A 26,312-nucleotide genomic window follows, 5' to 3' on the forward strand; every position below is an offset into this window, starting at 1 on the left:
ATTACGAGTTTCTTCTGGAAGGTTTATGTTTGTAATAAATGCATATATAGGTAGACGACCTCCGTCACAGACTGTAGCATACCTAATGCTGAGAAGTGTTTCGCTAGTAGATCTTGAAATGATAATAAAACACATTATTTTCATAGTAATGTTTATTTCTTTTAGTAATGTGCCGGCTTGTGATGGCTTACTATTTTAGACAAAAATTGTTTTAGGTACATTTCTTATTTAATAACCTATAAAAATATTTTTGAAACTGGAACTAGTCCTCGTCCATAGCTTCTTGTTGTTCCTTCTTCTTTTTCTTTTTCTTCTTCTTAGCACTAGCTGTGGCATCGACCACAATTTGTGAAGCTTCCTCCAAAGCTTCTTTCATAACTTCTATGTTCTTTTTGGGAATGTCGCCAGTTTCATAGAACTTCAACCGATCTTCTACTTGTTGACGGAGCTTTTCGCCAAAGATTGTCGTTTGGTTTTCTGCGAAGTTTCATACATATTAATTTAATATTCTAGTAATATTATAATTTCTATTTCTCTCTAATCCTAGTAAAAAAAAATTATAACTTTGAGGCGCAGTTTTAAAGTAGTAACACAGAACCTTGACTAGTTTAAAAACTTAGTATTAAATTTATTTCTCACTGAAATAGCTTGTTTAACAAAACACTAAATATAGAATCATACTTAATATAAATGTTACAATACCTGGACACGACATATTCAGATGTTAGAATGGGCGTGAGTTACATTGCATTTAATTTAGCACAACTGTTATTAACGCAAGTTAATAAATAAACATTTACGATAGATCAAAGTGTGCATATACCTAAGCATAAATTAACTCCTGCAAACCTAATCTTATGGCTAGTTTTTTTAGCTATAACTTTAAGCCCATAGATACTCGATACGACACGACGAACTTCTGAAAATTAATATTGAAGGGAAAGGGAGACCAAAAAACATCTACGTCAAGCAATTTAAAGACAAAATTGGAGTCGTGTCCTATCGATATATAAAAAGGAAGATGGAAGATCGTGGAAAGAGGTAAGAGCTCCACAGACAAGAGTGTGGCTCTTAAATTATGAATGAATAGGATTATCATAAACTATTGAAGCTATCAATTACAGCTCCTGTAAGTTGTGTTAAGCAATTTAATATATTTTTTTACATATCAACATATTCAACTTTATATAATCGTCTTTACATCTATATTTTTGTTGTTAATTTTGACCGAAAACTGATCCAGACTGACCATGACGGTGTAGACGTTCTCAAGATTATAAAAGAATAATTGAGTCTGGTAGAATTAGATTTGACTTTATTATTGCATGAAAGGAAAATATCTGGTGTTAAAGAAATATAGGAAATTTTAGATAACATGTAAAAGAAATAAGGTAGGTTCTCATTGTTCTGTGTTTTTCGCGCTTTTCCTACCGAGGCGCGATCGCGCTTTTGCAACAGGCTTCCACTATTTCGATATGAGAATTTGAGTTGAATTACATTGCAATTTTAACATAAAACCCTGTATATTACATTTTTATTTAATTAGGTACACAAGAAGACTTACTAACAAACTTTCAGTGACTTACCAGAGAAACAGTCAATTCTGGAAGCTATGGAGCATTTATTGGCGAGATACCGGCTGATACGACCCTTGTTCTTGAGACCGGCGCGGCCAATGAAAGTCGAGTGATAAAGTAAACCGTACTTGGGTGTGTTGGACCTGGTCTTCAGGGCCCTGAACAACGCCTTTTCAGCACCTAAAATAATTGGATAATTAGTTTTTCACATGCACAAGTTTGAATGAAAGTATGATTAATCATTTCAATAGAAAAAATTTAATACATAAAAGAAATTATATTATATATCTTTAATTTGAATAAGTGACTTAATGTAAATTTTGAACAACTGTAATTTATTAATTTGTATGTGATGTTATATCACATACAAATTAATAAATTACAGTGGTTCAAAATTTATACATTATTATTATTATCATTATACATTTCTGAGATTATCAGGAATAAGTTCCTTTTGCCAGTCCCTGAATATTTTTTTAATGTGTATATACAGATAGTTATAACAGTAGAAACTAAAACTTACCCAAAATCTGCAATGTGGATGCAGGGTACTTCGCGAGGCTCGTAAGGGATCCAGCTTTAGAGATGAGCCGTGCGCCCACCTGGTCTCCAATCAAGGTAGTCAAGTTTGGTGCCACACTGTTCATCTTGGTGTGTAGATATTCCGATATCTGCTTCCTATACATATATATAACAATAGTTTAGAAAATATACTTTGACCATATGGATTGCTTTTACATAACCATACAAAAAGAATCAACGTGTTCACACAACTAGAAAAATTCTTGGGGCAATCAACAATCAAATTTGAGTTTAGTACAGATTTGGAAGTGATTGCAATCATTAAATGCATCAGAAACTACAAAGCACTGCCAGCCTTACACAGCATTTATTTTATTTTCAGTTCTCAACTGAAACTGGATGATGATAGGTGGATTATAATGATAATATATGGATAAGTAGCTAAAATGTCCTACTTGTTAAATTATTTTTTATTTTATTTTAATATTGGTCTAGCAGAATTTCTGTTAATGTAACAGAAATTCTTTTAAAAACTTTTACATTAACTAATATTTTTTTAAAAGTATGACAGACAAATCATATTAAGCACCCAATGTACACATAAAAAAAATATATTTACCTATAATTACTCAACGCAACAACTCTACCAGCAAACATTTGTATATTAATTAAATCTATTGGCGATATATCCATGCCCATAGACATCTTAGCAGCATCCACTATAGCTTGTGCCTTCTCCGAATCGCCTAGGATCTCAGTCAAAGGCTCGAGAGATTCCTCATTCAATGTTTTACGGTCCTTGATATATTCAGCGCACTTCGTGTATAAATGATTTTCGGGAACGATGCTGACAAGCTCTGGGAAGTGGTAGGAGTACCATTCTCTAGAAAGAAACATTTGATTTAGTAATATATATGTAATGGCATATTATGCACATGAAGATGAAGGAAAAATTATAACTATGAACGTTAAATCAACTTAAAGATTGAAGGAAAGTTAGAAAGAAAATTTACAGCTCTCTTCCGCTCAGCACAGTGCATTACTTCCGATAGTCGCGAACTCGATTCCTCGCACAGTACTGACATTTTATTCATGAGTAGGATTGTTTGTATTGGTTTGTGTTATTTTCTATGTGCATACATTGTATATGTATTTACACAAATAAATGTATCTAAGTATATCCATCTTATAGATCTTTGGGGGAGGCCTATGTCCAGCAGTGGACGTCTTTCGGGCTGCGATGATGATGATGATGATGATGATGATGAAGTATATCCATCAGTTGTCTAAATGGCTGTGTTAATTTTCCAGGTATATTATTATTATTATTATAAAATGGGGAAGAGGGAAACTACAAAGTGTAGTGTATCAGTGTTTGAAGGAAATGACAGAATTTTATTGAACAGGCAAGGGCTACACTCGTCTGCTACTCTTAAATTATGAATGAAATTAATATATAGCAATGTTTAGGCATAAAACATTCACAATAAAATGTTTATCAATTACACTGCATTTAATTTAGCACAACTGTTATTACCGCAAGTTGATATAGAAACACTTACGATAGATCAAAGTGTGCATTTATTAATGAAGTCTTATGTAAATCTATATATACATAAAGTGCAAGGTGAATAGACACTACACGTTAAAATTTAATGTATATATATTTATTTGTAGGATGAGTAGCACCCCAATTGGGACTGAGCAAAATTTATATAAAACCTTAAATATTTATACAACTAAACCTTCTTCCAAATTGACTCGCTAAAAACAGCATTAAAAATTGTTGAGTAGTTTGAGATTATCAGAAACACATAGACAGAAGCACAGGGTAATTATTTTTTATAATATGTATATAAGAAATAGTATACATACACACTAGTCAGTCTTATTGTCAGGATTGAGGATCTCAATATATATTTTAAAATAAGTAAATCTTAGAGTTGAAATTTTATTTGAAGAATGATAATTTACTTGGCTAAAAACAGTTTTAGTAATAAAAGAAATATTAACCTGATCCTCATAGAAAATGTATTGATGTCCTTGTCCAGCTGATCCAGCAAAGCTATGCTCTGTATAATCATGTTGTCTACTCTATGGACATTGAACTTCACCCGCGCCCGGGAGTAGGAGTGGCCAAGGCCGAGTTGTGCTACACTGCATGCCTTGAGGGTGAGCCCTTTGATGAGAGCATGGAAGTGGTGACGAATACCTGTCCAAATATGTAAAATAAAAAACATAAAAACCACATAAACCATTAAGTATTCTGAACACATTTAAAATAAAAAAAAATTATAAGCATTAAAAAAAAAGTAAGCATATTAAATATACACTTGCAAAGTTAGTTGTCCTGTATTGTTATATTTCTTTTACACATCAATATCTGTTTTACTTATTCTATAAAAATATTAAAAATGAGGTAATAATATTATTTAATAATAATATTTACATAAAACTACAAAATGGTAAATAACATGTATGCATATTACGCACCCCTTAAAATCTCTGGCACAGCTCCTGTATGTGAGCAGGGTATCTCCAGAGCCTCGCTGATAGCAGCTCCCAACTTCGGGTCGAGTACTCCCAGGGTGCATTTTCCTCTTTTTTTACGCTTGGGTAAAGCACCCTCCAAAAATAGGTTCAGGTCCTCTGGGACAATACCTGTGAGAACAATGTTTCTTTAGCTGACTTAGAACTTATTGAGACCACAGTAGTTTTCAGGATATAAAACCATTTTTTATTTGTATAAGTATATGTTTAAGATATAGACAAATATTTATTCATTGTTGTAAAAAAATATAGACAATAAAAGTACTACCTACAAAATAATAGTACCATTCATAATCAACAGTAAGAATATCAAAAAGAGGAGATTATTACTGATTAGGAAACTATATGTAAAGCTAACCTTCAGAAACCGCATTTATGTTTTCCAAAGCGACGACTGCAGATTTGAATGGTTGGAAGGCATTCAAGGTAACAACAGAATTAAAACGTTGTAGATCCGTCACAGATTCCTCTACCTGCGGTAGAAATGCAGCCAACTCTTCAAATTCCGCCACACGAAACAGAGCGAAGCCTGCACTGTGCTCATAGAGAACGTGCAGTTTACTCTGGAAATATATATATAGTTTATAAATTAACTTCTTCATTAGGGTGCTAATTATTTTCCCAATTAAAATTTACTCACCATATTGATTGTTTATAACATTACTATTGATATAATATAACTGAGACACATGTGTTTTATTTATGCATGTATGCTCGTTGCGTTTGATACAAACAAGTCAATTAAGATTTTGAGGTTAAGTTGTTCCGTTTCACTTAATAGTTCAGTATCTTTATATAATAAAGTCTTAATTTTTGTAATTCTATAGCTTATTCATCTAATTACATATGTATAATGGAAATAACTTCTTAAAATTAAAGAGTCATACTGATTACTGTAAAATGTTATGAAAGTATTAATTATATTTTAAAAATTGATTTAATTGTATCAAAATGCGGTAACGTGTAATGAAATGACATACACATGAACGTTCAAAAATTTTTCTGTACTTTTAGTCTTAGTTATTACTATTACAATTAGTATTAAAAATACTAATTGCAAAATGTTGTTTATGTAGATTGTTTCTAAACCTTTAATATATGAGATCGAGATGATATCGATAAAAGCTAAGAGCAGTAATTAAAACACAGCTTTTTTGAGGATGAGTTGTTTCTAAACGAAAGTAAGCGCACTGCACATCGGATTCGTTTTCAATTTGTAACGGAAAATATGTCATTTATGTCAATAACATAAAATTATATTTTCTCTTTCCAGAAGTATATATTTTCTATTCTGTGTTTATAAAATATAAAAAAAATCTAATTAATGCATTTCTGTATCGGTACGGGTCTACTTATTCGGAAACATTAAATGTTGTATTTGTGTTATGTTGTTCTTTTGCAAAAATCTTGTGTGAATTAAAACCTCTTCACTGTGACTTTCATTTGAGAATTGAGACCACAATATATATTTAAATGATGTTTGTGCATGTGTAATTGAATATTAAAAATGGCTACAATATTGATGCAAAGAGATCTTGTAGTGGCTCTGAAAAGGGAGACTTGTTTGAATGTGGGCATATTGAGCAAACTGCAGCCCATGCCTACAGATCTGTCGAGGCAAATATTCAAAGAAAATGCGCTGGAGAAACCAACACAGAATGTTTTCAATAATTTAACTTATTATTTAGTGTCCATTGTTGATACCAAAGTTCATGCTGCATTCTCTTGGCCTTTATATGATTCAAAGACTGAAAGAACCTACAGAAATCAACTGTCCATCTTTATAAACGATTATAGCAGTAAAGGCCTTCTTTCCCCAGTGATGTCATCTTATTTGGTGAACCCTGGATGTTTCAAAGTTACTATGTTTATATTTCAATTATCTCAATTAGCTGTGCAGCATGTCTTGATATCAAAAATGAATAAAAACCGCCAAATGCAGGCATATGATGAAATGACGGAAAAGTACAAGCAAGGGAATGAAAAATTCTTAGAAGATATTGAGGAAAAAACAGAGACCATGTTGAGTAAGTTCTCAAATTATTTATACAAAAGAAAGGCAATGGAAAATATTGCTGGAATGTTAAGGCAGAAAATAACTGAAATGGAAAATAAACTTACATCATTGAACACTCAAAAATTTATTGATGAAATAGTAGACAAGTATGTTGAAAATAATGTCATAAATGAGTATTTAAAGACTGAAATATTAAAAATTAAAAATGTTCATGCACAATCTAAATATTTTGATTTATGGTTGGCTGAGGTTGATGAAATAATGAATAAAATAGAAATGGAATGGAGTGATAAAGTTTGTCCATTACTGGAATTATCTGAACGGACTAGAGGTAATACAGAGTCTTTAATAGCTAGGCATACCGGTGAAGCTGATAAAAATTCATATATGATTGAATATAACAGCCAGTGTGAGGACATCAACACCACTGAGCTACAGGATCAGGTGAACAGTCAACAGAAATACATACTCAAAAATATAGTAAAAAATGATAAATTGAATTTTCCTAACTTGATTCGTGGTTTCCTGGTTTCAATATGTTTCATGTTGAAAAATAATGAAATGGGAGATGAGATTTATAAGTTCAATGAGTACTTGGAAGAGGGAAATAGAAACTTCAGTGACATTGTTTCTGCCATGAAAATGCTTTTAGAGAGAGTGATGAATGCTGAAGCTAGATTACAGGTAATTATTGTGTTTCTTTCTATAAATAAATTTATAGAGTTAGGTATCTTTAGGTATTGAGGCTTAGATATTCAAATCACTTTATAATATATTTTATGTAGAACTATATTTTATTTCTTATTGCCTATAGATTTTTTATAATGAGTGATAATATAATAGTGCTCCTGCCTATGCTAATAGGATACTCTGGCAGGAAACCAGTAGAGGATCATAGGATGAGGATGAGATCAGGTCATACATACCATTTATTCATCTATTTTTTATTTAAATATTCATGCCTACATTGGGCTATTGCCATAAAACTAAAGCCAGATATGCCAGAGACTCTTAATAAACATACTAAGTTGAAGTATGGATGGATTAAGAAGAGTTCAAAAACTAAAAAGGAATATCACATTGGGCTTTGGCCCATTGAGACTGTTCATTCTCATGCTTTGAATAAAATTTCCTAAGTAAAAAAAAATTAACTGGGACCCAAATTCCATATGTATACTGTATACTTTATATTTTGTCTATTTATATAGATATTATAAAGCTATATGTGTTTCATTATTGTAATACAAAAGACAGTAAAACTTCTGTGAAATGTTAGTATCTTGAACATCAGCAGGCACTTATTTCAAATGTTATAATAATATGCAGATATTTAATTAGAAATTTCTTTCTTTCCAGTACTCGCCGGTGCCCTTTACTCCATTATTTTCAATTAAGGATGTGTCTGAAATACCACCACTACCTGACTTGTCTGATCTAAAAGCAAATAAAGATGGCCAAATAATGTTTGATACCCTAACACCATTCAGTATATCTAAACATCAATTCAATTTACATCGGAAACACTTTAACTCTTTTGTTAAGCCTCAAATGAAGTCTGCATTGGCAGCACCATTCCATCAAAATTCTAGGGATGACTTCTTGAAAAGTTTAGTATTGGGCCAGGTAAGTTCATACAATCAGATAAACAGTAGCAGTTTCCATAATATGTCTATTGTGTCACAGAATTACAAAGGTAATGAAACAATAGCAGAATGTTCATCTGGTTTTACTAAACAGCAAATTGCAAGATTACTATCAACTAGAAAGTCTAGTAGTACTAAAAAACTCAAGGGCAGTTTACGGAGACCAGACATTAATGTCAAGAAAGGTGGCTTGTTTAATGAATCTATAGTTTCTAATGAAAGCAATGAATTGTATCGTAGTTACTCATCACCAAATCTCTTTGAGAATAGAGAGAAGAATTATTATTCAAAACTTAGTAAACGTAAACTATCTATAATGCAAGAAGATATTCCATCGCTTTTGGAAGTATCTGGTATAGCTGTGTTAGATACAGAAAACAGTTATGGTACACCAGAGTACAATAAAAATGATAAGGAAATCAATGTCGTGAGTATACCTGTTGTATCTAAAATACCTGTGCCAGAGACAAGAAAAGACAATATTTTCATTAAAGACAAGATTATACCAACAATATTGGTAGAAGCACAGAGAAATAGTACTGAAATGAAAGAGGATTCAAAATCTGAAACACCTAAAATTAATACACAACTAATAAGTAAAACTAGTTCTTTAGAGAAGATAATAAACCGGTTTAAAATAGTTCGATCCAATGTAATATCAGATACAAACAAGGATGAAGAATTTAAATCTATAGTGGAGGAGAAAGAAAATTTCAACTCTGTAAATGTAGATGTGTTTACAGCAAATAGGATTTTATTGCCTGACCTCTTGAGTCCGAGTTGCAATATATCAAATGACTCTACAGAATATATGGATACACTATGTTTTAATATTGATGAAAAGGAATGTAGAAAACCCCGAGAAAGTCTTGGTGCAGCACTGGGTGTGGATGAGACATTTTTAGATCAGTTTGATTTGATAGACTAGCATATATGTTCCATCTATTTTATTTTTCAAAATAGTTGAAATGTCCTGGCATTATAACTTGTACTTTACCATCACAAAAAGCTTTAATTAAGTATTTATTGTATAGATGTTAAATACTTAGAATAGTATGTAAATTAAATAATAATTCATAATTTACCACAGTATTTGATAGACTTAGGTATGCTCAACATGTATACTATAATTTTGAAATACAAGATTAGAACCCCTGTCAAAATTTTAGGGCAATTACTGCATATAAATATAATAACATCATAAGCGTCTTTAACAATGAAAATGGGTGTTTTATAATTAACTACAATATGTACAATGTCATACAAATGACAAGTACAACATAGCATATACATACTTGTATTGTGGCTAAACAATATGTATCGGTCATACATTTCTATAAGCGAAAAACTAGAGTATGGTATAAAAATGTTGGAATTGGAATATTGGAATATTATAAACCTATATTCTTTGTTATTATTATCATCATTTAGCTTTTGTTTTAATATTTGCACAAATATTACATAAATACACATACATGTCCATGGGTGTCCAAAAACGCCATTGTATTATAAATATTATTAAAAATGTTTGTATTTAGTTCTACTTTATTCGCTATGTGTAAACTGCAGATGTAAATGTACTGGTCCGCGTAAGAGGCTAATTAAATTTGTGGAAGACATCATAGGCACTATTATGATTCATGTAAAGCTATCTTCCTTTCTTCTTGCATCAGTAGTTTGTAGTGATTTTCTTTTGTATATTATACCATAATCACCCATTGTTAACCAGGTGTGCTTCATAACAGGATATTGGTAATCTATTGCTGGCCTGTGGCTAGGTTTAAGGTTACATTGAGAGCCATCTCTTTTATCTTCTTGTATATTTATTCCCCTGGTCGATTCAACAACTAGGAGATGAAAAGTAGTGTTGACATTATAGATACGTACTTGTACACCGTAATGTGAACAATGTTATAGTTCAGTTTTAGGCATATATAATTTTTTTTATTAATTTTCTAATGAATTTTTATTGTAATATTTTTGTACAAAACACAACCCCAAAACCAGGGGCCATATTAGAATAGAGGTGCTGTACAATCGGTCTGCGGACACACTGATTTGAAACTGGCCCAGATTTCTTTTCACGTGGGGACAATGTTTCTTATACTATTTACCACTAACGCCTATAAGACGATCTACGAAGCGATTCAGGGCACTTTTTACCACTACTCAGATATTACCACTGATTTGAGGGTCCTATATAGATAGTTTAAATAGAATCTCAAAATACACAGTAATTATTTTTATTCTTTAGTCTACTAATATCGTTAGACTGATTTCAGTTATGAGTAATACTTGTTAAGTTGCTGTATAATTATGTTTTATTTCCTACTGGCTTATTAGCTTGTTAATTAAAATATTTTACCTAATTGGATATATGTATTTTATTGTCTTAGACGTTTCTGCAACCTTACCTTTTGTTTTCCACTTTTCCCATTATCCTTGATTTATCACAATTTTTTCTCATAGTTGAAATTAACCGCTATTGTCTAGAAGATAGCGATAAATTTCCCCCGACCCGAATTATCGCCACGCCACAGAGCGCGACTAACTCAACCCGGGCGAAGCAAGGTTGGGTTAATAGTTAATAATAACATAATTATTTATCTTAAAGTTAGATATATCGAGATATTATCACTGTTCTTATAAACTCATTACCTAAGATAGATTTTGACCGGTTCGTAGGTAAACAGTATATATATTGTTCAAAACAAGACCATTAAACAACCACTTTGTTTAAAAATCACTATAGACACAATATTGGAGTAGACTGCAGAATTCATTAGAATTAACTACGTATTTTAATATCATAAATAAATATTTATATCAACGTATACGTAATGATTATTATTATTTCACGCTTTCTGCTCCCATTTACATTCTCGATTCGCTTCGAATCATGGTGAAAGGTAAAAAGAGTGTATCCAAAAGAAACTTATTTAATGTACCTATAAACGTAGTGGTTTTTTGCTTAGTGGTAAGTATCTATACTAGATTACATTAAAGGAACTAGAGTCGGTTCCGAGGGATTCCAGATTTCCTTAATTCAATGAGACTATCAAAGTCTATGATATTATTATGTCCTAGGTATATATGTAGTAGGTAGGCACTTGATAGCAATTGCAATAAATGTATAGTAAAGATTTATGATCTAGTTCAAACTTGTAACTTATAAAATATGTAGGTAGTTAATTATGTCTGATATAAGTATACAATCTTACGCAATTTTGTTATTTCGCTTTGTCAATTACTTTTGTATATCCCATAGGGTGGTGAGGTATGATACATACCTAAGAACAATGTATAATAAGTTGAAGTATCCTTGTTATCTCGGCACCGTATTTTTTGTGTTATTTTAAATGCTCAGATATACAAGTGATAAACATAAATGAAAACTGTTATAATATAAAAGTGTTTATTAAAAATTACATTAAATAAACTTAAGCTAAAATTATATAGCTTTACCACCGATCACTAATCGATTTGATAACAGCAAAAAACGATTTTTATAGAGAAAATGCTGAAAACCTAGCAAATTATATAAATAAGCAATTTTGTAAACAAAAACCTTTCTGATGTTACAACAAAGGAGTACTTATATAGTCTTACAGCTTTGTATCATTTTCCTCCAGCTTAACCAGTTTTTCGGAAATTTCCCATAATTTCCTAGCTTTGGACATATCGCTGACTGCATCCGATAACGAACTTTCTTGACAATCCGAAAAATATTTTCCATTGACCTTCTCAAGTTTCTCATCAACGGCTAACATGACTGATGTTTGGCAACCTTTCTTTGGGGTCTTGAAGAAGCCTTTAATGATTAGACCTAATCCCCAACTGAGAGGTATTGGTACATTCCTCCAGATACCAGTATCTACTAGGCCGGGATGCAAGCAGTTGGCTGTCACACCGGTTCCTTCTAATCTTCTTGCCAGTTCCCTAGTGAATAAAATATTAGCTTCTTTCGACACGTAGTATAAGTAACCTGGTAAAGTGTCCACTGGGTTAGGATTTTCTAAATCAACTGAAGCAAGACGGTACAAAGAAGAAGCGACAACTACAACTCTGGCTGGGGCACTCTTTTTCAGCAGGTCAATCAAAAGGTGCGTCAACAAAAATGGTCCGTAATGGTTAGTTGCCATGGTCATTTCAATGTCGTCTTCTGATCTAGCTTTCTTAAATGTTTCTGCGTAACCTGCGTTGTGGATTAAGACATCTAATCGTTGTTCATTTTTATTGATGTCTTCAGCAAAAGCTCTAATAGATGCAAAAGAACTTAAGTCCAATTTTTTTACTACAATATTCGAGTTTTTTGTTGCATCGATGATTTGTTCTAGAAAGATAAATTGATAGCATTAGATATTATTAATATCTAGGTATTTAGATATTATAAAAAATATATATTAACTAAACAGATTAATATAACACAGTAACTAATGCTAATCTGAAATGCCGGTGTTTAATTAAGTACCTGCTGCACTTCAATTTAATACGCTATTCTTATTTTCTAATTATTTCATAGGGTTCCACTGTAGTGTATAGGTATTGCTTACTACGGATGGTTACATGCTAATATTATTTACAGTTACTGTCTACACTTACACGTCTTGTTTGTAATACGTCACGACTGTCTCGATAAATCATTTAAAATTTTCCACTTACCTTTAATTTTGTCAGCGGCTCCTATATTTCTACAAGCCATAATGACCCTTGCTCCTCTATTGGCCAGGTCTTTAGCAGTTTCTTTTCCTATGCCACTCGTGCTTCCTGTGACTATTACAGTTTTTCCGTCCATTCTGGTATTCGCTCTGTACCTTCCGCAGGTGTATTGAGCGTAGAATCTGACGATGATAAGGAGTCCGATGACTCCAAAAATTAAAGCTATTAGACCGAGAAGCATCAGTGCTGGGAGCAGCCAAAAGAAGTAGCCCGCTTTCCACGCCTCTGCGATCAGCATATCTGTAAAATAAAGTACGTTGTTATTAATATGCTCAGAAATGCAATTCAAGTTGTGGTAATTTAAGGTGTTTCGTTATGTACATTTTTAATTCAAAGTGTAATTACAACTTTTTCTAATTTAAACTGGCACAAAGTTTTTTATAACGGGAGGATTTGAAGTTCTGTATATTCGGATTTTACAAATTAATACAGTGAATGAGATAACACATAATATCAATAATAAGTACCTATCTAAGCAATAAAATGAATATATTTTTTTATATGTAGGTAGGTAGGTACTTTGTTTAATTTTGTGCTCTTGTCATAAAATGACAGAGCTATAATATATTAGTCATCAATATTTTATGAGATCAATATTAGCAAACATTACCGATTATAAAAATATTTATTTTAGGTTTCATTTTGGCGAAGATATCGCATAACATAAAATACCAACACACACAAAGTACCGTCAAAATTTAACTTCGTCCCAACTCACAGTCAATTGGTTGAAAGCAAACCGAATTAAAGATCAACAAATTGTACGTATTGAATTGTATAATATTTACTTACGCCGTAATAAATACTCGGAAAATTTATATTTTTCTTTTACTACTTGCGTACGTCTCGATCGAAAGACGTCTATTAAGACACTACTTCAATATTGCTGTCAGATAATAAACGAAACCTTGAACCTTTATATAAACAAACAAGTCACAAACTGTGTAGGTAAATTGGTAGATGACAAAAGATTACGAAACTACTGTTTCACACAGGGCATCATGTGCGCGGCATATTGATTAGCAAGTCAGCTATCACTGCATTAATAAGTACCCAATTTTTAATCGCGATCATTAAGTCAAGGTATGCAGGTAGGTATTTGATTTTTAATGGCTATGCGTTTTAACTGTACTAATTGGTACAATGTACTATTGTGTTCGAGGTCGCCACGCTAAAACCGTCTGACCTAGGTATTTAATTTCTGATGGACTACAGTGGAGCCCTGTGATTTTTTATGAATGACAATGAAATGGTGCAATCGTTTGCACTAACGGTATATGCTAATGGGGTCGCAATGAAGGCTAAGATGGACATTGGGCACGTGAAGATCGACATGAAGATGACATGGAAAATTGCTAGTAATGGGGTACTAATTTCCATTGCTAGGGCATACACCTAAATTTTTATTTATGTTAAAGGTTTATTTTACTAAAAACCCTACTACCATTTTTGCATTAAAATTATTTGTAAATTGCTAAATTAAAACAGCCGTTTTGAAGAGTACTTAATTGAAATTTCGCTCCGACATTGAGAGAGATTGTAGCTACAATTTCGTATTGTGTGTTCACCATTATATAACTTATTTCTATTGTTGTATAAATAAAATTCGCCCTCAGGAAAGCCAACGAAATAAATTTTGTTCTATCAGTTTGTTACAACTTGTCATCGGGATGATAAGCATGTTTGCTACTTCAGTCAAATAAAAAAAAAGTAGGCATCTAATTAAAACCCCATTTCCAATTTCAAACTCCATATGAAAAGTGAGAGAAAGATACCAGCTGCGCGGAGAAGTACCTACCGACTATTCATGTGATAAAAAACTCAGAATAAAAACATAATTCATCTGTAGTGTAATATCGTTGCATGTGTCTGAACTAAAAGTGGACAATTATTTCGAAAGTGCCAAAAGTGAAACCAACAAAGCGATTTGGTACAAACAGCAAGTTCTGTTCGGCAACTTAGAAAGCATTTCGTTCAAGGTTTCGAGACTTGACTCGGAAGTCCTCTCTTTAGATGAATTGGAAAGTCCAAAACCCACTTGTTGTCTCGATGCGTGTCAATAAAAACCGGTCATATTTGGTACAACAAGAAAGCTATTGAATAATACCCCAAATGCATGCAGCGAATGACAAATTATACGTGGTTAGATCTGTCAAAACCGTCGGAAAATACTTATTAGGTACCATTATAATATGTAGAAATGTATCTATCTAATATTGCGTAATAATTTTTTTGTAAGTGAAATGATTTCTTTATGTTACCTAAATTGTTTTTGGTCGACGCACCTATTGCATTTTTTAAACTTTCTAATTTCTGACCTTATGAATATATTAACGTATTTGGGTACACACCTAATCTACTAATATTAATTATCTATTTAGTGATAAATAGAGGAAATTATGTTAAGAAAATACTTTTACTTATACATGCAGTATTTAATAATACCTACTGATTTTTTATAGCGTTCTTAATTCTTAGTTCACTTTAATTTACATCTATTTTCTGACTGACTCTCCGGTTATCGGAAATATCGATAACAAAGCAAAAATTAATTTGAGAGACGGTTGCAAACTCGGCCACTGCGACGTTGAATACATTTAGCGAAATGAGGGCATGTCAAGTCAAGTGCTGCGCACTGAAACTGAAATGAGCGCGACGCGTGACTTTAACAATGGACAATGCCTGTGTCTACCCCATCTGGGATAAAAGTTGAGAAGGTATGTTATAATTATTCCCCATAAGACGCTGATAGCTTGATTACATTTATTTTTTATTATAATATTACATTTTGGAATGTTCATGTAATGAGAAGTGATGAGGATTATGTATTCAAAAAATACTACCCTAACGTAAAAGACGTAAAGGACGTACTCCAGCGACCTGGTGGCCCATCATGAGTAAACCTGTCACAACAAAAAAGTGGTGGACCCGAAAAATCAGGACAGATGGTTCTGGTGGTTCAAAATTAGGAAAGCCGTGGTGTGAGAAATGGGACAAGCGCTAAGTGCAAGAAGAATATATTATTACATTATTCGTAAGCACGTAAGTAGCACAACGATCATCGGCATGCAACTACATGAGATAAATTGTTGGTCTTGTACTTATAATTTATTAAGTACCTAAGTACATACTTATATGTGTATTTAAATGACATTAGTAATAGACGCGGAAATAGGTGAATAAACACGATAATATACCTACCTTCTTGTAATAAATGTGCAACAACGCGTTCATTAGGTAATTGTGCATACTCATGGAATAAAGAGTAAGTTTTGAAGAGCCTGTTTCGAATATTATAAAATTCAATTTGAATTCAAGACAATTGTTTGACCGTTATCTCTTCCTTCTATATATCACAGAAAAAGACAATGATGATACTAGATGTCCTAGGTTTATGTATGATGACCAAATAGTCGAGATACCTTGGGCATCTCCTATTGCACATATTGTAAAATGGGCTAAATAAATATGTAGAAGAAGCAAAAGAGATGTACGACTCAGGTCACGAGGGAAAAGAGATTGTTGGTAATGTGAACTGATAACCTCATTGTTAGCAATGTACCATGTCTGGTTGACCTCCACGCAGTTCTCTCTGGAAACCATCGTGATAAATTCCTGGTTAATTTGTTACTATGGGCTAATTGACTAGACCTCATGGTCGCCTTACCATACTCCATCATTCGTAATTTATGTCACACCAAAGAGAGACAGGCGTGTCGAAATATTTATCAGTGAAAGGATCATTTATTTATTATAAATGAGGAGTAGTATCCCTACTGATAATAATATTGCTACAATGTACTACCTGTTTACCTATATCCTTAAGGCGATTTTCCATAGACACTATCTAGTTGAATCATGTTGAATTTGGCAAGATGTTTTAACAGACATCCTCCTCGTACTAATCGTCTTTCACTGGTGATCAGCCAGTGTATAGCCGTTACCACAGGCGAGTGCACTATTCGGTCATCATTCATAATGTTCAATTTACCACGAAAGGCTAATTCACGTAACTAAATTCTCTCTTTATTACCTACCTTCTTATATGGAGCTGCTTTACTGGTGATTGTCCAAAACAAAAGTAGAGAACTTACAGAGAATATTTGCAGTTTCTTATTACTTTAGTTATGACTCAGCATTCGAACGTTTCTCTTAGAAACATAATTATTAGATATATCTATTTTCTTTCTTATAAAAATGTAATTCATCGTTGTATATGATTAAAATTATTATGGGGATATCAACGTAATAGAGCCTAAAACAATGACAGTTACATTTGAGCGCTAATCTCAGAAACGACTTATTTGAATACATGTTTTTAATATTGTGTTATTGTAAGCATCGCCTATAATTTATTGTTAGCACAGATAACATAATATTACATAATGTTAGTTTTAGTCTGATTAGTTTATAAACATTAAACTTACCTACATGAGAACGTAATATAGGGAGCTTTAAAATACCTAACTTGTTTACCTATACCTATATTCATAATATGCTCACGTCATTTTGAAAACAAAATATAGGACAAACCAAAATAATGTCAACTCTTAATGAAGTATTTGATGGGCTTTAACCTGATCAAATTTTCATTCATAGGTACGCCTATGTAGTCCTTATTAATTGGATAGATAGTCAAGATGCTTTATTGTGCAATGAAGAATGTATTTTGTGTAGTTAATCACACAATAGTCCAATGACTTGAATTAATGAATTAATGGTTATATATTAAATTAGGTAAACAGTAAAATTTTATATATTAATTATTATTAGGTAAGTAATGTAGATGTTTTGATTTCTATTTACAGTTAGTGTCAATTACCTTCAGACTGACAGACTGGCAGAGAATTTTGTATCTACAAAATTTTATATGGTCAATAAAATATTGAAACAGAGCATATCGATATTCTTTGTCTACCTTCTAACGGGCCTGCCGTGAATATATCTATAATATACACAAAAAAGTTACAAAACTTCCAAATGACAAAAGCCAAATCTTGAATAAATAAAAGTGCATCTATTAGTAATGATAATAAATCTACTTACCGGTAAATTTTATGAACTATTTACTCAATTAAATCACTGCGCAAACACGCGCACCAACTTTCATGAACGTGGGACAACTGATCTGCTGGTTGCAAGATGATGGGATTAGAGAGTTATATGTTCACATCTTCTTGTTGAGCTTTGGCGGTTGTTGCCATACAAAACTATACCACGGGATACTCGACCTTTTGTGTCCAACAATAAAGTTTGAAGAGATCATTAATATTATTTTCTCAACTCTCCAAAGCCTCAGTTATAATTCTGGCCATACCAATACGAACCTTATGATTCGTTATAATAAATCTCAATAACGTTTGTTTATAGAAGATAAACACTTCGACCAAACATTTCTCGTATAACCAACCTAGCATGTCAAAGTAAAATATACCTAAGGGTACATAAATATAGAAATAATAATTAAATAGTATAGGAATGCATCGGGTTTTGACATGTCAGCAGTTTTATTTTGATATACAATAGAGAAAATTGCGCTCTATTGCGCCGGCATTAAAGCTTACCTTTATTGTTACAAAAGATTTAAACGGTACATGCTGTTTATATTATAAAAAGAATGGCTTTCTAACGTTTTAAGTATGTCTCGTGACATCTGAGTAGGAATGTTTACATTATGGACTGTCTGCACTCCTAGTATCTCAAAAGGCTTTAATTTTTATTATAAATATAAACAAGTAATCATATAATGAATTTTACAACATTCTAGATTATCAGCTTCTTGTCCTAGCTCCAATCGCGGTAAAAGTTGTCAAAAAACTGTCTTATGGTAAAATTAACTGTGCCCGTGACTTCATCTGCGTAAAATAGTGATGTTGATCAAATAGTAGATATGTATCTAAAAAGCGATACTTCCATACTACCTTTCATCTCCCCTTTCTACCCCTTACAACCCTTTTTCGCATTAAAAAGTAAACTATGTCTTTTCTCAGAGTCTAGACTATCTGTATACCAAATTTCATTTAAATTGGTTCAGTGGTCTGACGTGCAAGCAAGACAGACAGACAGAGTTACTTTCGCATTTATAATATTAGTAAGGAAGGACATATCCAACATTGGGAATTGACAGAAAATGAAAGTAACACATTTAAACTAATTGGATTGTGGTATTCAACACAATTATCGTCATCTTTTTATACTAACAATAGAAAGTGTTCTTAATTATAAAGTCAGCGATGAATTCGTCTAGGTTATTTAAATTTCACGGATAATGCTTTCAACGGTATTTTTTTATTAAAATACATTCTTTTTATTATTAATCAAGGTTTTAGTAATACTCAATCTGTATAAATATTGACAATTAAAATACATTTTATAATTACTAAATACTATCAAGAAATGATGGTATCTGTAATAATACTTATTGTAAAGAGATAGTTTGTTTGTTCGGGTAATGGCTATAAGCTTTTTTATGGTAATCGAATTTTTATAAACATGATATTAATCCTTATTCAAATAAATACTTTGTGTTAATATTAGTATTGAACAATTTAAATGTTAAACAAATATTGCGCACGCTGGGGCGTAGCAGGGGCGGGTTGCTGGTATGGCGGCTGGCGACTTCATGTTCATCCTATCATCCTCCACTGGTGCCCCGCCCGCGCCAGCGTAAACCGTTAGCGCAGGCGATGCACCATTCCATTATCAACCTCAAAAAAAAATCCTATCGTGGTATTTGCTTTGATGTGTTGCGCCTTCACGTTGTCACAATTTTTAACAAAGTCACATTGTTTATCCAATAATAACAATTACTAACAGTTTTTACAAGAATCTTTTAATTAATAAAATAATAGATTTCAGTGGATAACAGATATCTAATTTAGATGATTATTTTTTATTACATAAAGATGGATACGATAGGTACAAAGAAGCTGACGACGTGTCAATTTAGTATTCATAGTACAAACTCTACTAAGTTTGGAAATACATTTATTTTATATTGATTTAAAAAATCATTGAACTTTACAGAGCAACAAAAAGGAGCTCGAGGTTTATCTGTCGCTAATTTGTTATCTCTTATACTGTTACCATGTAGTCGCTAATACAGTCAAAAAATATTTTTTTTACCTATTATCTGAGTTTTACTATATCCACATATTGTTAAGACATCTGCCGGCAGATAAGGCTGTGTGAGTTGTTCAAGGTAAGACATACCAATGAAGTAAAGTGGACATTTTAAAAATAAATTTAAACCCTTCATATCAACTGCTTGATCATGCAATAAATTTTTTATGAAAAGATCACAATTTATTATCAGATTTCCACTTTCTTTCTTGGTGAAGATAGGTAGTTCAGTTTCTTGAGTGTTTTACCTGGGTTTCGGCCTAGTGTATGACTTTATAATTAACCTGTAAGAATATCTATAAACCAGAAGATTTAAAGATTTTTATATTCCCCTTCCTTTACTACATATTCATATTCCTTCCTTAATCTTCAATAAAAATTAATTATCAAAATAAGATCACTCTAAATGATTATCATGAATCGTTTTAATATAGGTGCATGCTTTACCAGTAAATGATTGTGATATCTACTTATTTTTCTTAAACTTAGGTTTAGTCTCGAAATTAGCAAACAGAAAAGAAATTTTCCAAGAAGCAACTGGTTATCAATGATATACAGTAGTTAAGAGTAATACACGAAAAGTAGCTTTATTATAATAACACATATTACAAATATCAACACGAATTTAAAAAATTAAGTTCTCTTTACATTAAAAGTACATTTGAATCAAGATTTGTTATAGAGAACATAAACAAATGTAAAAAAAAAATTGAATTGATAACATTTTTAGTTTATTTTGTGTTACTATGAAAAAGCAAACAATCTGAAGGCCTCTGCTTCTATAGGTATATACCGTATATACGCATGAACCAGTAACCTGCATGTCATGTGATGTGATGCCAAGAGGTCACAAGGACTAAAGTGTGCAAGCCTCTGTACCTACTCTGTAAATTTAGTGCCATATCTCAAGCAAATAACAGCTTACAAAGTAAGCTACTTGGCAGAAACATGTGAGACGGGCGACTTTGTTCAAAATCTACCTCAGTATATAGGAAATTACAGGATATCTTAGTTTGCTGGAATGGCAACGAATGAGTAAAACAGACATTAAATGACGATGTGCTCTTCATGTAGGTAAATATATATATTGGCGACGATTACCACTTACCATCAGGTACCGTTCAGCTTGTTGTCCATTCCAATTAGGTACATAAAAAATTAAAAGATTTTATTAACATAGGTACTGAAGCCAATTCCTAACTACATACAGATCACGAATAGAGACAGGTCAATAAAAAAGTTGGCAAAGTGGTTAATAATTGACACGATAGAGAAATTGTGAAGCAAAAACGTGACAGTTCATAACTATTCTGTGAAAGTAGCAGAAATATGGTGCGGCAAAATGTTTTTATGCCTAGTGCAGCGTTCGGGACGTTTATCCCACAAACACAAGTAGTACGTGAAAGTATACATATTATTTATGGAGATGTTAGGTACTCGATCTCGCATCAAAATATTTTATGATTTTGTATATTTGATACTTCGAAACATATAATCTGAACAAATAACATTTGATTCGCGTTTTAGTAAAAAACATAGAAATAATAAAGTAGTTAAAAATTATTATATGATTAATAAATTTGGGCAACATTCGGTACAATCCGTTCTGTACATGATTGAGTATCATATAAACATCCAAACATACATATTTTACTTATATAACTTTAGTAAGATGTCTACACATATGAAGTCGAGGGACTAGCTGATGTATGACTAACTTCGGTATGTACTAAACTTTTTTGTTTGTAAACCTATTGGAATAAGTAAATACTATATCTACTAAATTTTATGTGACGCTTACCACAGTAGAGACTGTAGTGAAAACAGAACCAGAGTTAAGGCGTTTCTGATATTAGAGTGTACAAATGCACCGACAAAAATTCTATTATAGGTATCGAAAAAGTCCCGTTTAGATAGATTTTTGTTTTATGTATAGACTAACTGTTACTCGCGACTCATATGCATAGTGAAAAGATGTTAATTTTAAATTATAAACAGTCGGTTCAATTTTATTTATATGTATACATACGCAATACAACAATTTGAAATTATCTATTCAAATCAAAATCGTTCCGATAACGAATATGTTATCGAATTATTAACATCCGACTGGTAGATATTGAAAATTTAAACGAAAAGTTAAAGTTTATTACTTTGTAACTATTATGTAAATAATCACCGTTGAATGTAATATTATGTAGGTATAAAATGTAGACGAAGTATGCACTAATATGCCAACACTAAGAGAAAGCTTGTGTAAGGTGTAAGTAACATTGTGACAGCATACAGACGGCTTGTCGGACCGTTAGTTGAACTATGTAATATTTTCCTATCTGTGTTTAGATATAGCACATTGCAATGTTTATACTATAACAACTCGTACAGGTTAGTGTATGATAATGGTATGAATGTATATGATGGCACCAGTAAAAGAAGATGGGATGAGTATGATGTTAAGTTATTTAGCTCATCTTGTTAAATTCATCGGAAATTAGTATAATATAATGTTTAATAATTGTAGTAATTATAAGAGGGTCTGCGAGGACCCTTCACCTTATAGTGCCATAATATCACTCTGGACAAGCTTTTTTTATTAAATTGCCTAATGTAGTACTGGTGTGATGTATCTACTCTTTGTTCTAGTAATTAGGTACCTATTACAATGTTCGGAATATGATTGATGTCTTAATCTAGTATTGGATACTCGCCCATTACTTAAGCAGCATAAAAATAAGTAAAATTTCTTGGTGGGATACCATTGGCAGTAAGCTACATTATTTTAAAATTGTATTCCACTTTGCTCCACCTTTCTTGAAGAGTAAGAATAAAATTTTCCCCTACCTATCTAAGAGTCGTGGCTTAGATGTTACGTGTGGATATCCGTGGTATCAGGGTTGCACAAAGTGTGTTTTGTGCAAAACTATAATACATAAAATAAGTCAAGTTGGTATGCTACGGGAATACTAAAAATTAACTACATCGGCTTCAAATTTTAATAGACTCATATTTATGTCTTTAGTAGTAGTTGCTTTTAATCTTATATATAAAATTATCGTGTCACAGTTTTCGTTCCCATACTCCTCCGAAACGGCTCTCATGAAATTTTGTGAGCGTATTGAGTATGTCTGAGAATCGGCCAACATCTATTTTTCATCCCCCTAAATGTTAGGGGTAGTCCAACCCTAATTTTTTTTTATTTTAAGGCAAAACAACGTTTGCCGGGACAGCTAGTAATAAATCAATTATTAGATGTCATTGGATTTATCTTAACTATACCTTTTATTAATTTGATTAGGTGTATAATGAGCACAAAAAGTTTACAGACCACTGCCATATTCAAAGTAGTTTAGGTACCTATTTACGATAGATATGCCATAGTAATGTAACCTCGATATAAAGTAAATACCTGGCGGTATATAAATATATTTAAGTCACACAACAATAAGTAGGTATATCATGTGACAAACACAAAATTTATTTTGTCAAAGTGTACTCAATATAAAGTAGAAAAACAAACCATTATATACAAAAGAACAGTAAAAAATGACCACTTTCGAATCGCCGATACCATTGTCCGATATAGAATCCGTGTTAGCGTGGGTCGACACGTTCAAACTGTCCAGAACTAATAAAAAAATTAACAGAGACTTCTCTGACGCTGGTAAGTAATAGTAAGTGCCTACATAGATATATACTGAAATGTATAACTGTGGTACCCACAAGTGGGAAGGACAGTATTAAATTAATGATTGTAAACTATCAATAAGAGCCATATTTCGTCGAGAATCTGTAAACGGCAATGGCGATCATATGAAATTATTAAAAAAAAAGGATACAACTTATTAAGATCTGATTTTAATCAGTGTTCATAAAAATGAGTATAATATATTTATTATACAGTTATGCTGGCGGAAATCTTGAGTGTCCATTATCCAAAATTGGTTGAAATGCACAACTATCCACCCAGGAACAGTCACGCGTTGAAACTGAACAACTGGATGACTCTAAACCGGAAGGTATTGAAAAAATTAAAACTGAACCTTTGCTGCAACACAATGGACCAGTTGGCGAATAGTGTACCAGGTGTTATCGAAAGAGTTCTTGTCATGGGTAAGTGGTTCACATTTATATAAATTGAGCTAGGTCTTATTCTTGTTCTTATTCTCCTCAAATGTTTCTGTATTAATATATGCGAATACATTAATAGCGTAACAAGATTAAAACATGCAATTCGACATAATTCTTATTTTTTTTTTAACTTAGATAAGTTTTTATTTCTTCTCTATTGTTCTTTAAGTCTAACTCTAGTGATCATGATATTAGAATTTTGGCATAGATAATCTAAAATACATGTTACGCTATTCTGTAGATCCTATGCAGGTTGTTATACTATCTGTATGATTTGTATTAAGTTACATATGAAGATAGAAAGTAGTCTGTAGATATGCATTACTCATACCACAATATTATATATATCTATTATTATCAGTGGTTTCCCTTTTTATATAATTATATATATTATACTTACAATTTTAGTATCTAATTGTAATGCCAATTAACCCGTGTAATTATAAAATAGCTCTGTACCAATCTTGTATTTTTCTTAATGTTACAGTCCGTGATAAAATTCGTCGAGACGAAGACGCCAATAAGAGTATTAAGGATGCCGAGCAGAACATGTCAAGTGGTGGCAGTTATTACGAGGCCTGTAGTGATGATGGTAATGATTCCTATGGATTAAATATAGTTTATAATACAGTCTTCCCTTTTTCATGTGTAATAGATTCTAACGGCTATATATATTATTATAGGTATCTGTAAGACGGACAAAAAAATTAATTACATTAATTAAAAAATATATATTTTATATAATAATTTTCAAAACTAGATGTTACCAGCGAAGTATTTTACTTTTTTTTTTAATATAATAAATAGCATATATTTATCCTAGTAAAAGAAGCGATATTCTTGTAAAATTTTATTTATGATCGCTTTTCAGAACACATTCTGATGGTTCCAGTCAAAACTAGAATTAACGGTGTACTGGAAACGGTTCAACAGAAAGTTGTGAGCTATGATTCATATCTGGCTTTGAAAGAAGAGCTCAAGGACGCAAAAGATTCTGTGGACGTACTCAAACAAAAGGTAGGTTGTTTATATTCTAGATCTACACAGGTTTTACTTAGTTATATCAGATAAAAAAGCAACTATAAATTATCTATGACAACTTTAGGAATTTACAGTAATTTACTTATTTACCATTGCCGAATTACTTAAAGGCACCACTTTAAGTAATTCAGCAATGGTAAATAAGTAACGACAAAATAAATCAAATTTCAACGGACTCCAAATAGGAGTGTCTAATTAAATTATCCATTATAATTATTATAGGTTTGATGACGCTAACTTCATACTTATATTTATATTTTTTTTCAGGTCGAACATTTAGATAATTTGATGAAACTAAAAGAAGAAAGAATAGATGAATTACAAAAGCAGCTTGATAGAAAACAAGCAAGACGCAAAGAAGTTGAAGCAATTCAGAACAGTCTTGCTGTACCTTTTGAAACCGTACTTTCTCCTACAATAAATGGAATTTCAGCAAACGGTCCAATTTTGGTAAAAACTATTGAATCAAACCCAAAAATAGCAAAAGAAGAGTCTAAAATACCCATTCTAAGGACAGAATCTCTAAAGTCCTTCTCAAAACCTAGCATTACTGAAGTATCAGTTATTGAAATAAAAAAACAAGACGATGTTTTGGAAAGAATTAAATCAGATGTTTTTAAAGAGGTTGAAATAATACAAGAAACAATATGTGGACTTCAAGATGTCGAAGAGTTTAAAGATACTGAACAAGAAGCTATTGTCACTATAGAGGATACTATCCAAAAGGAAGTCCGGGAAATTAGCAGTCACATGGGTAATGTCCAGGACAACAACTAGGCTATCAAATTATATGATAGTTACGGCTATATTATTTTCTTCCCGTATAGGAAAGGTACGGTACGGTACGGTACCTAGATATAGAATGAATACCATGTTGTGATAAATTTTGATGTTTTATAAATTTTCTAGTTAATTGTCATTGTTAATTAGGATTATAGTCATTATAATTCAAAGTTTTTAATACTTTTTAGTTTGTTATGTGTGATTTAGACA

The 26,312-nt window shown here is 32.0% G+C and overlaps 4 protein-coding genes across 5 annotated transcripts; 2 read left to right on the forward strand and 2 right to left on the reverse strand.

Annotated features, from left to right (window-relative positions):
• Positions 1 to 146: 146 nt before the first annotated feature.
• LOC131841257 (nucleolar protein 56) lies at positions 147 to 5,396 on the reverse strand. The gene is made up of 8 exons (XM_059189540.1): positions 5,290 to 5,396; positions 5,008 to 5,212; positions 4,593 to 4,760; positions 4,113 to 4,311; positions 2,719 to 2,982; positions 2,101 to 2,255; positions 1,587 to 1,757; positions 147 to 477 (listed from the first exon to the last, which is right to left on the reverse strand). Exons 1-8 carry the CDS (start codon positions 5,290 to 5,292, stop codon positions 263 to 265), a joined length of 1,380 nt encoding a protein of 459 aa, XP_059045523.1. The 5' UTR covers positions 5,293 to 5,396; the 3' UTR covers positions 147 to 262.
• A 500-nt stretch (positions 5,397 to 5,896) lies between these two features.
• LOC131841252 (uncharacterized) lies at positions 5,897 to 10,640 on the forward strand. The gene is made up of 2 exons (XM_059189532.1): positions 5,897 to 7,350; positions 8,023 to 10,640. The coding sequence occupies exons 1-2, from the start codon at positions 6,157 to 6,159 to the stop codon at positions 9,235 to 9,237; spliced, it is 2,409 nt and encodes an 802-aa protein (XP_059045515.1). The 5' UTR covers positions 5,897 to 6,156; the 3' UTR covers positions 9,238 to 10,640.
• Positions 10,641 to 11,779: 1,139 nt separating this feature from the next.
• Positions 11,780 to 18,143, reverse strand: LOC131841288 (retinol dehydrogenase 14). Of its 2 annotated transcripts, none has more exons than XM_059189598.1 (3): positions 18,075 to 18,143; positions 12,972 to 13,268; positions 11,780 to 12,642 (listed from the first exon to the last, which is right to left on the reverse strand). In XM_059189598.1, the coding sequence occupies exons 2-3, from the start codon at positions 13,264 to 13,266 to the stop codon at positions 11,915 to 11,917; spliced, it is 1,023 nt and encodes a 340-aa protein (XP_059045581.1). In that variant the 5' UTR covers positions 13,267 to 13,268; positions 18,075 to 18,143; the 3' UTR covers positions 11,780 to 11,914. The 2 variants fall into 2 exon arrangements, with proteins under 2 accessions (XP_059045581.1, XP_059045580.1); XM_059189597.1 differs by lacking the exon at positions 18,075 to 18,143 and adding an exon at positions 13,821 to 13,886.
• A 5,468-nt stretch (positions 18,144 to 23,611) lies between these two features.
• Positions 23,612 to 26,264, forward strand: LOC131841250 (sperm flagellar protein 1-like). Its single transcript, XM_059189530.1, has 5 exons — positions 23,612 to 23,811; positions 24,051 to 24,260; positions 24,766 to 24,870; positions 25,150 to 25,295; positions 25,587 to 26,264. The coding sequence occupies exons 1-5, from the start codon at positions 23,694 to 23,696 to the stop codon at positions 26,094 to 26,096; spliced, it is 1,089 nt and encodes a 362-aa protein (XP_059045513.1). The 5' UTR covers positions 23,612 to 23,693; the 3' UTR covers positions 26,097 to 26,264.
• Positions 26,265 to 26,312: the final 48 nt, after the last annotated feature.

Source organism: Achroia grisella, unplaced genomic scaffold (genome assembly GCF_030625045.1).
Source record: "Achroia grisella isolate CSIRO2021 unplaced genomic scaffold, CSIRO_AGI_Agris_v1 utg1576, whole genome shotgun sequence".
NCBI classification, from domain to species: Eukaryota; Metazoa; Arthropoda; class Insecta; order Lepidoptera; family Pyralidae; genus Achroia; species Achroia grisella.